The sequence below is a fragment of the Dufourea novaeangliae genome, unplaced genomic scaffold, assembly GCF_001272555.1.
Source record: "Dufourea novaeangliae isolate 0120121106 unplaced genomic scaffold, ASM127255v1 scaffold56, whole genome shotgun sequence".
NCBI lineage: Eukaryota > Metazoa > Arthropoda > Insecta > Hymenoptera > Halictidae > Dufourea > Dufourea novaeangliae.
The window spans coordinates 1,113,585-1,127,590 of NW_015373942.1; the positions used below are offsets into that span (position 1 = coordinate 1,113,585).

A 14,006-nucleotide genomic window follows, 5' to 3' on the forward strand; every position below is an offset into this window, starting at 1 on the left:
AACTCGCGCATTCTAATTATACACGCGAGATGGGATGTCGGGGGTGACAGTTGACGAACGAACGAACGGCCCGTAAATGGACGCCGGGATCGATCGCATGGAACGGCTCGTTGCGTTCGTTCGTTCCATTGGAATCGATCGGCTGCCTTCTGTCCATCGAACCATCGATCGCTGTAATTGTTATGCCGTGGATATATCCGACTATACGGATCCGTTATATAACGCGTTCTGCGTTCTGTCTTCCATCCAAGCGGCTGGCAATCATCCGTCGATTCCGAGTCCATATTACCGTTCGATCTCGAAGCTGCCTGGACATCGGCAGCCTCGACGACATGTTATAGTTTGTAAGTAATGTACGATCTTGCGGTTACTGGTCGAAAGACAAGCTAACGAGCAACAACAACTACACCGTATCCCATCGATCGCAAATGACATCGTGTGCACTCGAAACTGCCAAAGAACGTATAATACCTGTTCTGCGGTTTACGATCCAAGAGAGAAGCTACGTCCCAGGTATTTGGATACGCAGGTATCAGGGAATAACGACGAACATTGTAATGTTTAATCAACCATTTGCGGTTTTGCAATCGTCGAGTGAAATCTCGTCGGATCTGGAAGCATTTTCTTCCGTCGAATCGAGGGAAATTTCGCGGGAACATGACACGCAAAACAACGGGGCCCTTTTCTCTCGCTTCGAAATTTGCGTAACGTTACACGCTGGATCCCCCCCCGGTTCCGTTCACGGTAACTTATCACGACCCCGCTTTTGCCGGTCTGTTCAGCCATTGGTCACGGTAGAAGAGAGGTAGATACACGGCCTGTATACAGTTCTGTGCACCTATTTTTCGCGCAAGCTTTCCGACTTAAACCGCGTGTCCAAGATACATGTTCACTCGACAGGGAGAGAAAGGACCTCGTGTCACCGTTTTCGTCGATGCGATCGCCTGTTCAGGCACGGAATTGTGTATGGTATTGTGTGCACACACGAGAGGAAACCATAATAATTTACGTACCGTTTCCGGCGTGGACAGAGAGGCGGGTTCACGATAAGAGGACGCTCGGTTTAGAACGCGACTCGAGCAACAACGATGCTACTGATCGCCAGCGACTACAAGTATCTTCGAAATCTCGGCCTGGTTCCGCTGGAATATCTTTCACTCGTCCCGGTTCGTCGTGGAATTCTAATCACGGAAATTGTTCTACGCCCGTAGCTAGTCTCTTGTTAGCTCTGCAACAAAAAAGGTTCATGCATTTTCCATTAAAAGAATGCCTTGCGCGCGCGCGTGGTTTATTTCTTCGCGGGACACGCATCCGTTCCCTTTCCCGTTCCTCCTTCTCTCTCTTTCTCTCTGTCTGTCTCTCCTTTTCCCTTTTGCGGTGTTTTCGTGGATCGTTTCGCAGGCTCCTGAGCTTCACGGTTTGCTAGGCGTACGTTCGAACGAACCGAACTGGAAACACAGAATTATTAGCTCTGTTCCCATCGCGAGGCGGTTACGTAACGATTTTCCCTTGGATTTCAGAGTTTTTCCATTAACAATTAGAAATTAATTGGCCGTGTATCGAGCCGGGTAACCACGCCCCCTGCCCCTCGATACCAAGACCGCATAATTGCTTGCTTGTATTCGAATAACCCTTTCATACTTTCCATGTGTTTTATCGTGGATCGGGAAGATCCCTCGGTATACATATTTATGCTGTGAACTTAGCGGATCCGCTTCCTTCGACTAGTGACAGCTAGTCCGCGTAGAGTAAACTAGACCGATCCCATGCACAAGAAGGATGGGAACCGTCATGCAGCCCAATGCAGGCCGTGAAACATTCTATTTTTACACGCTCGCTCGTTGATAATGTCCCAAGGCTTCCCCGTAATGAATGCCGATTTCTGCCTGTCTTGTCAAGAAGAGAACGAACGATTTCGATGGGAACTGGAATCGCATGCTGTCACGCGTAAGATCGTTCAAAAGCCTGAACCGTGTTGTTCCAGATCGCGAGACGACATCGTTGATAAGAACGAAACGCGTGCGCGCCTTCTGTCTCGATGAACCCCACACGAAGTACCCAACTGACACAAGGCGAAGTTTATATCTATCTGTGAATGAAACTCACCCAAATGGTTCGATCCCACGCGAACAGCTGCGCCGTAGACAACCCCTGATCCAGCTAGCCCCAACGAACGGGGCAGATGCCCTGATACAACCGCGGTAGATTCGAAACCGAAACGCTTGGACGGGACTGATTATCACATTATCACTTCGCGGTAACTGATCACGGAACATCCATCTGGTCACAGGAACAGAGTTGTCTGTCGTTTGTGCTTTTTTCACCAGCCTAATGCAATGTATACCTCGAATGAAGCACGCACGCGATCCCCTAGGGAGCTGTTAACTTCCAGTGTACACACAAGCTGGTATCCTTCGATCTTCTGCGATCCTGGTGATCACCGATGGATACGCATAAGTCCACACACGGGTCGAGACGCAGGCACCGACAGCACCAAGTTCCCTCGTGCCGTAAGGAGCACTGAATGGGTTTGCCAGCGACGAAACGTAATCGCGTTTACGGGCCAGCTGTAGGTACGCCACTCTTTTCCTTTCCTTTCTGTGCGAGCCAGTCGAGTATACCGGAGGATCCCCACTACGTGCACGCGTTGAGCACGAGCGTATACACCCACGCGACACCCGGTATACGTAGGCAGTGAACGCGGATGGCATTGAGGAGGAACAGGGAGGCCAGATGCCCGCCAACTGTCAAATCTTCTTGCCTGTCTTTCGGGGGACCCGCGAAATCGGTGCCGTGCATTTTTCTCGATCCTTGGGTGAATGAACTTTCAGGAAAATGGACCAACATCCAGACCTGAGTTATTGGATTTTTGAGGTCGGAATAAGTATTTCTCTTTGACATTCAGAAATCTTGTTCTTTACGTTCAGTTTTAATTAAATTTAATTTAATTTAATTTAATTCAGTTTTAACTGTAAGTGAACTTTTTTCAGTTACGTAACTGATCGCTGTTCGATAGTATAATTAATTATCACTTGTTTAAAGATTTTCCTCGCAGAAGTTGGGTAGTTAGCCACGAACGGTAACGTGTTCCTGAAATATGGAATATTAAAGTAGCTTGTATATCACAGAGTACAATTATAAACGGAGGATACTCGAGCAGAAATCTCACGCGGTCGTCGATCCATGTTCGTCGCTGTTGATCGCTCGGCACGCAATTTCCATCTACTTACCCGTAACCGCGGTGACGTCTTCTATTGAACGTTACCGGTGAACCGTGTTTCACAAGCGCCACGGTTTGCCAATGTAAACGCTAATACCCACCCACGGTTGCCGAACAGGGTAATAAGCTTCTCGGTAGTCGGGTCCGTGGATTTACGAGACAAGCGGATCAACGAAGCTGTTTCTTCACCGTCAATTTCTCGATAAAATCATTCCCAAAGCCCTCGGGATCTACCGGTGCGTTGCCTCTGCGCTTGTGTTTTTTCGTCTGAAAGACTGAAGATTCAGTGTGAAACCACGTATTGTTAACACAACACTAACGTGTAGAATGTCGCTAGAAAAATATAAATCTTAATTTCCCTCACCTGAAATATTATCCATAGGTTGTTATTACAGCTAGTCAAGCACATCAGCTATCGAACAACAGCTTCATTTCTCGGTCGGCCTCCTCGGAAAATGTTCCCCGTCACCGTGCATCATTGTCTCCTCCCTTAACAATACTCATTATTGGCGAGGATTATTGTTTCCTGGTTCGCAATCGTTCGAACTGTCATTGTTACCGGTCGGTGTAAGTCGTACAGCCAGTCTAGCCGGTACAAAGCGCGATAATAATGGCATTCTGGACAAGCCCAGAGATGACACAACCTGTCAGCAATGACTGTCACGTGGTACCGCTGCTAAGCAAACGATCGCAGAATCCTTTAAAATGGGATACCGTTCTAAGATCGATTGTCCGTGGAATGCATTTCGATAAACCGAAGGCGGTCTCGATACGAAGAGCAAAATGGACGTGGCGGCAACGGTGTCTTCTGTATACACGGGTTATACATATACGCAACAAGTGTCGACGTCGCCGAGTTGTTGCCTCGAGTCCTCTGTCGCTTTTAATTAATACCTCCCAACATGCGTCGTCATATCGATGACGATCCATTCCCGTCGAAGCGCACTCCCGTCCAAGGTTATCCGGTTTATTTCGCCGACGATGAAAAGAAGAAACAAGAAAAAGGGGGATCGATGATTGCTCTGGTTCACGGACTGGATCGTCCAGGCTCGCTCGAGATTAACGTCTCGCGGCTAATCAAGCCCTCTTTCGCGCGGAAAATCACCGCGATCTCGTTTCTCGATAATACGTTCGCGGTATTCCGTTGATATAGCGCCGGTGCAAATACCATCGAAACGGTGAATACAACACATCGACCGATCGTGTCTACTTTTGACAGGCCAAAGGATCCAGCGCACGTCTCAAAGATTTCTCTCGGGTATAATACCTGAGTTTGACTGCTGAGGGATTGAAACGTGAGCGCGTGCTGCTTTTTTCTAATGAGGCAAAGGTCACTTCCGGTCATACCGAAAAGCGGAAACGCAGCGCGTGCTCGTCCGTATCCTGCCACGGTGCCGGCGTGTTAGCAACTTATGCTCGCACGGTAGGCTACCTTCGCTGCAGGATACACCTAGTCAAAAGTAAATTTACTTTATCTTTACTCACATTAACTTATTACTAAACACGAAAGATTTGTTCCATGTAGTATTGTTTCCTTCGGACCCTTTCGTATTACGAACCTCAGTCGAAAATAGAAGAAAACATTGCCCTAAAAATTCAGACTTTCATGATATAAAAATTTCTTTATTTAGCTACTATTTGAATAAAATACATACTAAATTTTAATTCTGGACTAATGTTGATTCGTTTTTTTTTTTCGTGGATTAAAGAAAGAGAAGATTTCGGCTTCAGGAGCTGCAAGTTGTATTCTTATTTTTTGGGTAGATTATATTCGGCAAAAAGGCAGACTTAGGAACTTTATTTTTGTAACTCGTTAGCATATACGTGGATGAGTCATCGGGGGACAGAGTATGTATATTTGACGGATTCGAAGGCACGAACGAATCTGTGGAGAGCAATTCAGACAAAGGAAAGCGAAAGTGGTGAAAGGTAAATTGTTTAGTAATAAGAATTGTGAATAGCTTTTTTGTGTATGAAAGTGCTTACTCTTCTTCCTTGCACGGCTTGTCTGGCATCGTTTTAAACAGGTCTCATAAGACACCTTTGAAATGATTCTCGACGTATGATCGTATTAGGTTGGTTAAATAGTTCGTGTATTTTTTGTGACAGTTGTCTTCAGACGCTCGGAAACGTAACTAACTTTAATCAAAATCTCGTAAACACACGGGTATTTGATAGTTAATATTTAACTGTACATTTTAACTATAAAGTTTAAAGTTTGGGTTTATTTTATAATTTTGGTATAATTTTAAAGATGAACATCTAAACGAGCATTTTCAGCATATTTTACTGTTCTATTTCAAGAAAGGAAAACATACGACGCAAACATCTAAAAAGTTATGCAAAGTGCACGGATAGAATGCGTATGGTTTGCGAATTTTTGTTCCGAGAATTTTTCGCTTCGACATGTTCCACGGCCAAGTAAAGAGTTCGATCGACAACAATCTTCGTTACATAACGCGGAAAATTGCACAAATATTCCAAGTAAAATATTTAAGGGAATCTAAACATTCTGTTCGAAAACGTTAAATTAGACACAATGAGGGTACAAACAATTTTATTGCAACGTACACAAACAAATTTCACACATTTGTCAAAATGCTCGTTTCGTCCGGAATGACGAATGGGACGAAAGAATTCGAATGAAACGCAAGAACAGGATTTTTCTCAAAGCGAATAATGAATAATACACACGTCGCATCGAACGTCTCTATTCTGACGGGACTAAGAGATGTCAGAAAATGAACGAGGTCCTCGAGTTTTCGCCACACCAAACAATAAGATGCTGCTTGATTCACGTGGGAAGATAGTTACGTGGGCGAATTTCTGCCGAAAAGGTCGTAGGTCAACCGTTACGTACTAATCAACGTGTCTTCGGCTCTAACACGATCAGCAGACGATTGCATTTATTACGCAAAAATTGTGTATTTACATTATAGAATGTCATTAGTCAACCCTCTTAACGATATTTAATTAGACGGGACGTTAAATAGAGACCGGTGCAACCGAGACGGTAATTAGTTCACCTGCAAAAATAAATAAAAGAATTGCATAAAATAAATTTGTTTAGAGAAAGCTTGATTTTTGAGAGAATTGAGTTATAAATTACAATTCTAACGTGTATTTGACAGTTAATCACGGGCGATAGTCACGTTTTCGAGAATAATTACGTCCAAAGTTCAAGGTTCGCGGCGTCAGGACCTCATTTTCAATTTATTCTTGAACACGCCAGCGCTTTGTTCTCGATTGAACTCGGTTCGCGCTCTACAAGACACGCTGCACAATGAAAACAATAGTCGTTATTTGTTGCAACAATGCTCGCTCCGCCCTTGCTTTCGGCGTCCAATAATTCGCAAACATTGCGAAGTATCGTAAATTCTGGTTGCAATCTTCGAATGCCCTTTCGTGAATAAAGCCACTCGAGGTCTAATCGGAGCAGGGACGAACGTAAAAGGAAAAAATAAGAAACTCGTGACCGAAAAATGTTCATTGAGTCCCGGCCATGGAACGTTCGCGGGGAGAAACGATATGCGGAAATTTGCAACTGATTACTCGCGGTCTGACGATGTTACCGTGGCGTGAAGTGAAAGCGATTTCATGCGAAGAACGGGGATACATAACGAATTAACAAGCCTGGCCTGTTGATCGGCAGCGAACTCGTGCGCGCGTTATTGTCAAAAAGCTTTTTCCTTGCACGTATGTATGCAGAGTTGTAGAGGAAGTTTACTCAATTTGGACCATCGCCTAGATTGGACCACTACTGCAATTGTTTCCGACGTTTTTTGACTTGCGTACCACTTGGCAGACAATTTCTCTAAATTGTACCCTCTAATATTAGAAAAATAGTTTTCATTTATATACCTGCTATTCTATCAATTTATTCTTCTCACGTACCCCTAAAACACCAAGCAGGTACACCTGAGGGTACGCGTACCCCAGGTTGGGAACCTCTGCACTACTGTAACTTATCATATGTATGCAATTTGCGCCTTGTGATAGATAATATATGTATGATAGTAATGATTGCATTAACTAACTTTGTATGCAGGGTGGAAAACGTAACGTGATCAGTTTAGGTTATTCTACTGCTAGCTGTTCGATCGAAATTTTGTTGGCTAGTATAATATGATTCACGGAGAACTGTAAGATGATTGTACCAAATTGTTTGTCAACCTTTTTTCCCAGAGATTTCAACGTCACCTACAGTTTCTTTTATAGATAAACCTATCATGTTTTACAAGGAAAAAAATTATTTATTATTAAAGAAGTTATTGTAACAAAATTATAGGTTCGTCTATAAAAAATTCAAAGTGACCTTGAAAACTCTTGGAAAAGGGTTGACCACAAATTTGGTACAATCATCTTAAAGCTCTCCTTGAATCATGTTATATTGGCCAAACAAATTTTTGGATCTAACACCTAGCTGTAGAATAATTTAAGCCGATCGCGTTTCGTGGCCCACCCTGTGTAAGCAACACATGTTTCCTATCATATGGTGAAAATTTCTTACTCGTGACAGGTTACAGTAATGGTCCAACCTAGGCGATGGTACAAATTCGGCAACCTTCTCCTATGGAATGCGTGAGAACCTCGACGCAATCAGCTAGTATGACGTGTTCATGTATGAAGTAATCATTGTAACCTATTTATTCCCTGATCCCCGATAAGCGCACAAAACGTTCGTGCAATTTATCAGCCACCGTTACGACGGCTGATCCCAGCTCGTTCGATGTACGTTTCTCACGGGATTTCCAATTTATCTCCGCCATTCCGTTCGGCTTCCACCAGTGTTTCGTTCGCGTCTCCTTTAGTTTCCGAACGAACCGCCAACTTTCGCCGCGTCTGCTGTACCAAACGTTGTAATACATCTTCTCGAGGATTAATATCAGGCATCCGAAGACTATACCGCCCGCCAGTATAGCCAGGATCGGCGCGATACCGCCCAAGGTGACAACGGGATACCCTTTATCGTACGTTGTAGTCAGTTCCGCGAACGTCTTTCTCAGTTTCATCAACACCCCGTTGTCTTTGAACCGTTGCAATCTGAAAATAACGAATCTAGCACAGGCAGAAAAGTCAATCGAATTGTAGGGAATGAATTCTGTACATTATTTACTCGTAATTCATGAGTCCTGTATAAGGGCTGCCCTTTCTCAAAGCGATCGCTAAACTGTCGATCTTGTTGGCTTCTATGTACGCGACTTCGCAAGGCGTGTGGCCTATGGCATCCTTGATCACCTCGGTTACGTAAAAGCCCACCTTTCCGGAACAGACCTACGGTAGAATGGAAATATTGCCGAAGATTGAAAATTTCAATGAAATATCCATGTAGGCGTCACCTGATGAAAGCCATCCGACGCCGTCAACGGTAAATCCTGCTTGTTCTTCAACAGCCTCTTCAGCCTCGATGACACACTGTCGTTGGCCGACTGAAATCAGACTTGTTTAGTGTGTCTATCACCGTCGATCGGTGTACTAGGTCCAACTGTCGAGCTTACAACTATCATATCGTAGTCCGCGCTGTTTTTGAAAACGATTAACCTATAAGATCCATGGTACGCGAATTCTTCCAGAGTGGTGAACGGTAGGCTGATCGTGGAGACGGTTAAGAAGCTGATCAACGAGGCGGAGTACGCGGACATAATGATTAACGCTAACGCGAAAATCGACATGAAAGCAAATCTCAGAGACGATTCGTCAGGAAAGTCTGAAATAAAATTGAATCTTGTTTAAACGTCATTCGGATAGTTTGGCATTTAAAGCTATTAAACAAAAACATCTTTATATATATATTAAACGGCGAACATGAATACAAATATTCAACGCTTTTTCAAATGTACCAAATCCGTGCATATAATATTATTTTAAGTTTCGTCGACAGCCACGTCGTCAGTACCTGACATGCCCTGCTGGCAGAAAATCCCCCAAACGCTTATGTAATTGTCCAGAATGATCTGCATCGCAATACGACATCTCGTCTTCATAAGAGTCAGAATTATTGGGGCGGTTAGGATGATGCACACTATCCCCGTCCAAATGTCTCTGTTGAACGCCTGGGCACAGAAATATCGGCGTGACGGACGAGTCGGTGAAACGTGAAATAAACACGACGCGTGCGAACGTAATTATCCTTTGCCACGGGTAGAAACATTTCACACCGGTCTGGCATCGATTTTTCCCTGGACAAAGGAAGGTGTCCGCGAGCTTGTCGATAAACAACGTTATTAAAATAACAACGAAACCTTGAAGTAGGAGGACCACTGTACAGATGAACTGTCGGGCTTCTTGAAATACACTCTGTTCCGCGACAGTATTAACGGCAACGTGAAGTCCACCACGTCCAGCCGATGGTTGGTTATGCTGAATTCAGCGACCCCGATGTCGACCACATGCGAGACCACCTCGCCTATCACGCCTGTCCAGCTTTGTGTCTCTTCGTTCCAGTTGCCGTACGCGGTCATAGCGTGCACCACTTCCAGCGTGAAGTTCAGCGATTTGCTAAGCTCGTGGACCACTGCGCCAAGAAACTGCGTGAAGACGCCATCCTTCATCGCGACGAACGTGGACTCCTTGAACACGTTAGAATCGTAAATTGAACCTACAACCTACAATCCGTTGAATCTTTCACTACCACCCTTTAAAACTCGACTTATACCACACTGCTAAAGACCTACTGTCGTCTTAAAAATTTAGTAAATCATTAGTAAATAAATAAAGATATTTGACGTTCCGTTGCATGGGAAATGTTCAACAAACATCACGGTATTTACCAACGAGCCGGAATATTTAACTGTCTCGCCTATAAAATTTTCTATTAGAATTTTTTAACTCCCCACTGGGATATGTATGTCCCATTGGTAGTGAAAGGGTTAAAACGCTCCGTCGTTGTTATTTCGATAAATCACCGTGAAAATTGTGAACCGTTTGAAGAAATTATTACTCCCGTAAATCATTCGCCGTTTCTGATTCGATTCGGTTATCATGATATTCAAGAAAATTTATTCCAACCGCTGGCAATTCTCGTGCACCTACCTCGACGTACGCTGTACGCAGAACTTCTCCGTACAAGTTGTTCCTCCTTGTGTACAAGCTGTTTTCCATTTTCGAGCGGAATCTCTGGCCACGCTTCCAAACAGCCAAATCAGAGACCCTGGTGCGATTGTCCTGTAACGCGTACCATTCCGTCAGAACCGGCTGATCGTAACAGAGCACCAGCATCTCGGTGTTGAAGATCAGATTGAACGGGTTCCCAATTGGGTTCCGACAGAAACCCTTCATCGGATTCTCTCGATACGGCAGGAACATCACGAACCAGACGGGAAAAGAGATATCGATCTGTCTGGTCACCTTCCCGAACTCGCTCATGGTCTCATTTGCTGTGAGAAGGACGACATACAACGGACGCGCGGTACGACCTTGGTATTTCTTGGTTTCACGGGGAACGTCGGAAAAGCTGACGATCATGGTCATGATGCCACCGCGGGAGAACGATCGGGACCATATTTGCGTAACCGTTGTCTCATTGAAATCTGAAACAATAATTATTTGGAAATATGATCGGTTTTTTTGAGTATAAGTCTCCATTTCCAAAAGAACGGGTTAAAAAAAATTCGAAAATAGATTTATGCCAATTTAGAAAATAAATGGTCAAAAACTATTATAATTATAAAAAAGCACCACTCTATTCATAATTTAATACACTGTTTGGCATAACTATAGAACCACCCTAAGATTTTCAATCCCTTCTTATCCTCCCTTTTTCAATGGAATATAATCTTTTTTTGCAGAGACGTTATTTCGCAACACGATTTCAGATATGGCATACCTGGTTCGTTTTTATTTTAACCACAATACATAAGAATTGAATATTCTAGGGTGATTGTATAGTTATGCGAAACAGTGTACCATCGACAGTGTGAGCGATAATAGAGTTCGTCAAATATATTTTCAAAGAGTACGAACTTACCGCTAGATCGGTTGGAATGCACGATCATGATGCAGGACGTTCCATAATAGTTGTGAATATCCGTAATCAGTAGAATGTAATTATAACTGTCATTTACATCCATGGAAAATGCAGCAATGGACAAGATCAGTAGGACACCGATATCGCGGTAATAGAACCGTGCCATCTCGTTCGAGGAGGCGACATTTATTCGTTGAATAGCTTAAAATTATCCGAAATCATTTCATCCCTACTCAGAGCCAAACATCGAAATTATCCGTATTGTTCGTTTTCACTGACAGTTCATCGAACGGACCGCAAAATTCCAACAATTGCGAACCTCGTCGCAATTCTTTTCCCTCTCGCGATTCCAGACCGCTTCTAACGATGACTGGCTAAAGTGAAAAAAAAAAATCCCCCGGGCAAACCGTGACGCGACGGACGTTCGAATTTATCGAATCTGTGGATCTAGAAGCGAAGGCAGTGGCTCATTACGAGCGGAACACAACGTCCCACATTAGCCGCTACCAAGCGCAACCATACAGGTTATGGCACAAATCGTACAAAGATTAGCACCGATAAGAATGTGTACGCGCGTGTTTATATCAGAAAATAAATCGCAGTTCGTTAACGTTTTCTTCGTTCGTTTCAGTAGATTTCACGGCGACAAATAGAATGATTTTGATGAATTCCGCATCGTGCGTTTCAGGGGGAGAAAATAATAGACTCGAGGATGGAGGGGATTCAATCGTAACTGGACACGACTGAAATCACGCGCCTAATTAAACACATTTATTTGAAAACTAACGAATTGGACAATTTTATAGTGCACACGTGCATGTCCCTTCGTGCGTGCTGAAATTGATACTGACGATCTGTGAAGCACAAAAATAGACTGACTATTGACTGTGACGGTGATCAGAATCTTGGACGTTTATAGTTATGGAAACATATCTCTACGGTCAGTGTTACGAGCGCAACTATAACGGCGCATATGAAGGCCATTAGAACGGATACGATGTTGCCGAATTCAACCGGCTGAAACGCGGGTTCCTGCCTGAAAACTTCTCGGTTTATGTAACGATTCAACACGCCGGTGCTCAGTAATTTTTGAAGGCTGCAACGAAACATAATTTTTTTTCATGGAATCGTTTACTTTGAACGTGGAATATAGTATTGTTCTGGTGGATACAGACTGGTAATTGAAAACAGGCGTGTACTGATTATCCTTCGTCAAGATCATAGACATACTCTCCATTCGGCCGACGTAAATACTGAAGACAGTGCACGGTATATAAACATCTGCCGATCTCTTTTGCACATGATGACCGAAAGCGGTGTAAAACGCCAACTTGTTGTCGTTGCAGATCTACAAACATTCGAATCCAACGTTTATGCAATTCCGTGCTGTTCTGTTCAAAGCGAATAACATTAAACACCCTCTTAAGGTCAAACCTACACTCTTAAATCCGGTTATCATATCCATCGGTTGACTGTCCTCCGATTTCATTAATTTCTGCATGTTATTCGAGAGATGATCGTTCGAAGACTGAAAATACAATTAGATTTCGTTCTCATGGTTACCTGAATGCTTCTCCATTTTGCAACCCTTGAGAAAGTCGGTTCTGTTTAATGCGCATAGTTTCGCCAAGGTTATCTTCGTGTTTTTATTACATAGCATGGGTACATAATTTTCGGACCATAAATCATCGTTGTCATCGATGTTCTACGAGAACTTATCACTATATAAAAATTGCTCTTTGAATCATTTTCTAAAAAATTACTCAAATAAAATCCAAGTCTAATGTATATGAAAAATTACTATGTTCTGCTCCTGTACATAAAACTGTAGGTGTTTTAATTTTTGATCGAATTTATCTTAAACAAGTTTATCGCACGCCGCCCCTTTGTAACATATTGTAATGTTATCGGAATTGAAAGCAAAACACCCTTTCCACACGGCCGTTTCCAGTTATGTCATTTCGATTCATCGTGTTACACTGTTCAACGCCCGTGACGTGAATTCATTTACTCGGTGAGCAAAAGTGAAAGCATATCATGTCAAAATTTTCTGTTATCGGACAAACTTACGAAAGCCATGTGGTATTCCGCGGATCCTTTTATCGCGATTACCCTATACGTGCCGTCTTTTAAAAACTCGTCGACTGTCCTGAACGGTGCGTCTACAATGCGAGCTGTCATAAAGCACGTCAATGACGCAGAGTAAGTGGAGGATATCACTAAAGCTAAGATGAATACGCTGAAATACGCTAGCTTCAGTGACGAGTTCCGTGGAAATTCTGAAAAAGAACAACCGTGATGAAATCCCCAGCGAACGCTTCGTAACGAAAACCTTGAATGCAAAATATAAACGAAAAAGTAACGCGTTCACATATGCATGTATCTACATTATATGAAAAATGTATCCTGATTAAATATAAACAAGGTTGAAACTTTTTAGAAATTTGAAATAGTGTATATGTACCGACGATTTCTAAAACTCTAAAAGTGTTTATCGATTAACAAACCATTATCAGCCGATATTTCGCCGGGCCAATTCATTCTCTTGACGAAGGGACAATAATTTTTACGAAAGCAAACAACACAAATGGGCATACAATATAAAAACCTATTAATTTACCTGTCAAACCTTGGAGGCAAACGATACCCCATACTCGAAGACATTCTTCGTACATGACCTGTGTTATAGGCAATGAATTTACCCAGCGCCTCATAAAAGACGTAATAATCTGGGCGACAAATAGTAAACCAATTAGGGAGATCCAGACTGTGGGAGTGAAGCACTGTTGGAGAGGAATTCTAAATATTACAGGACGTCAA

The 14,006-nt window shown here is 43.2% G+C and overlaps 1 protein-coding gene across 1 annotated transcript; it reads right to left on the reverse strand.

The window, feature by feature from the left end:
• Positions 1-7,866: 7,866 nt before the first annotated feature.
• On the reverse strand, positions 7,867-11,352 carry LOC107185736 (glutamate receptor ionotropic, delta-1-like). The gene is made up of 8 exons (XM_015573491.1): positions 11,179-11,352; positions 10,253-10,798; positions 9,463-9,789; positions 9,117-9,273; positions 8,719-8,927; positions 8,560-8,649; positions 8,337-8,494; positions 7,867-8,263 (listed from the first exon to the last, which is right to left on the reverse strand). The coding sequence occupies exons 1-8, from the start codon at positions 11,350-11,352 to the stop codon at positions 7,867-7,869; spliced, it is 2,058 nt and encodes a 685-aa protein (XP_015428977.1).
• Positions 11,353-14,006: the final 2,654 nt, after the last annotated feature.

Bases quoted from the DNA above. Each gene is read 5' to 3' on its own strand.
- LOC107185736 (XM_015573491.1), bottom strand. From the start codon at position 11,352: ATGGCACGGTTCTATTACCGCGATATCGGTGTCCTACTGATCTTGTCC. The intron at 9,274-9,462 runs GTTTCGTTGTTA...TTCTGTGCCCAG, and splicing joins AGTGGTCCTCCTACTTCAAG to GCGTTCAACAGAGACATTTG. The intron at 8,264-8,336 runs GTAAATAATGTA...CGTTATTTTCAG, and splicing joins ACAGGACTCATGAATTACGA to ATTGCAACGGTTCAAAGACA.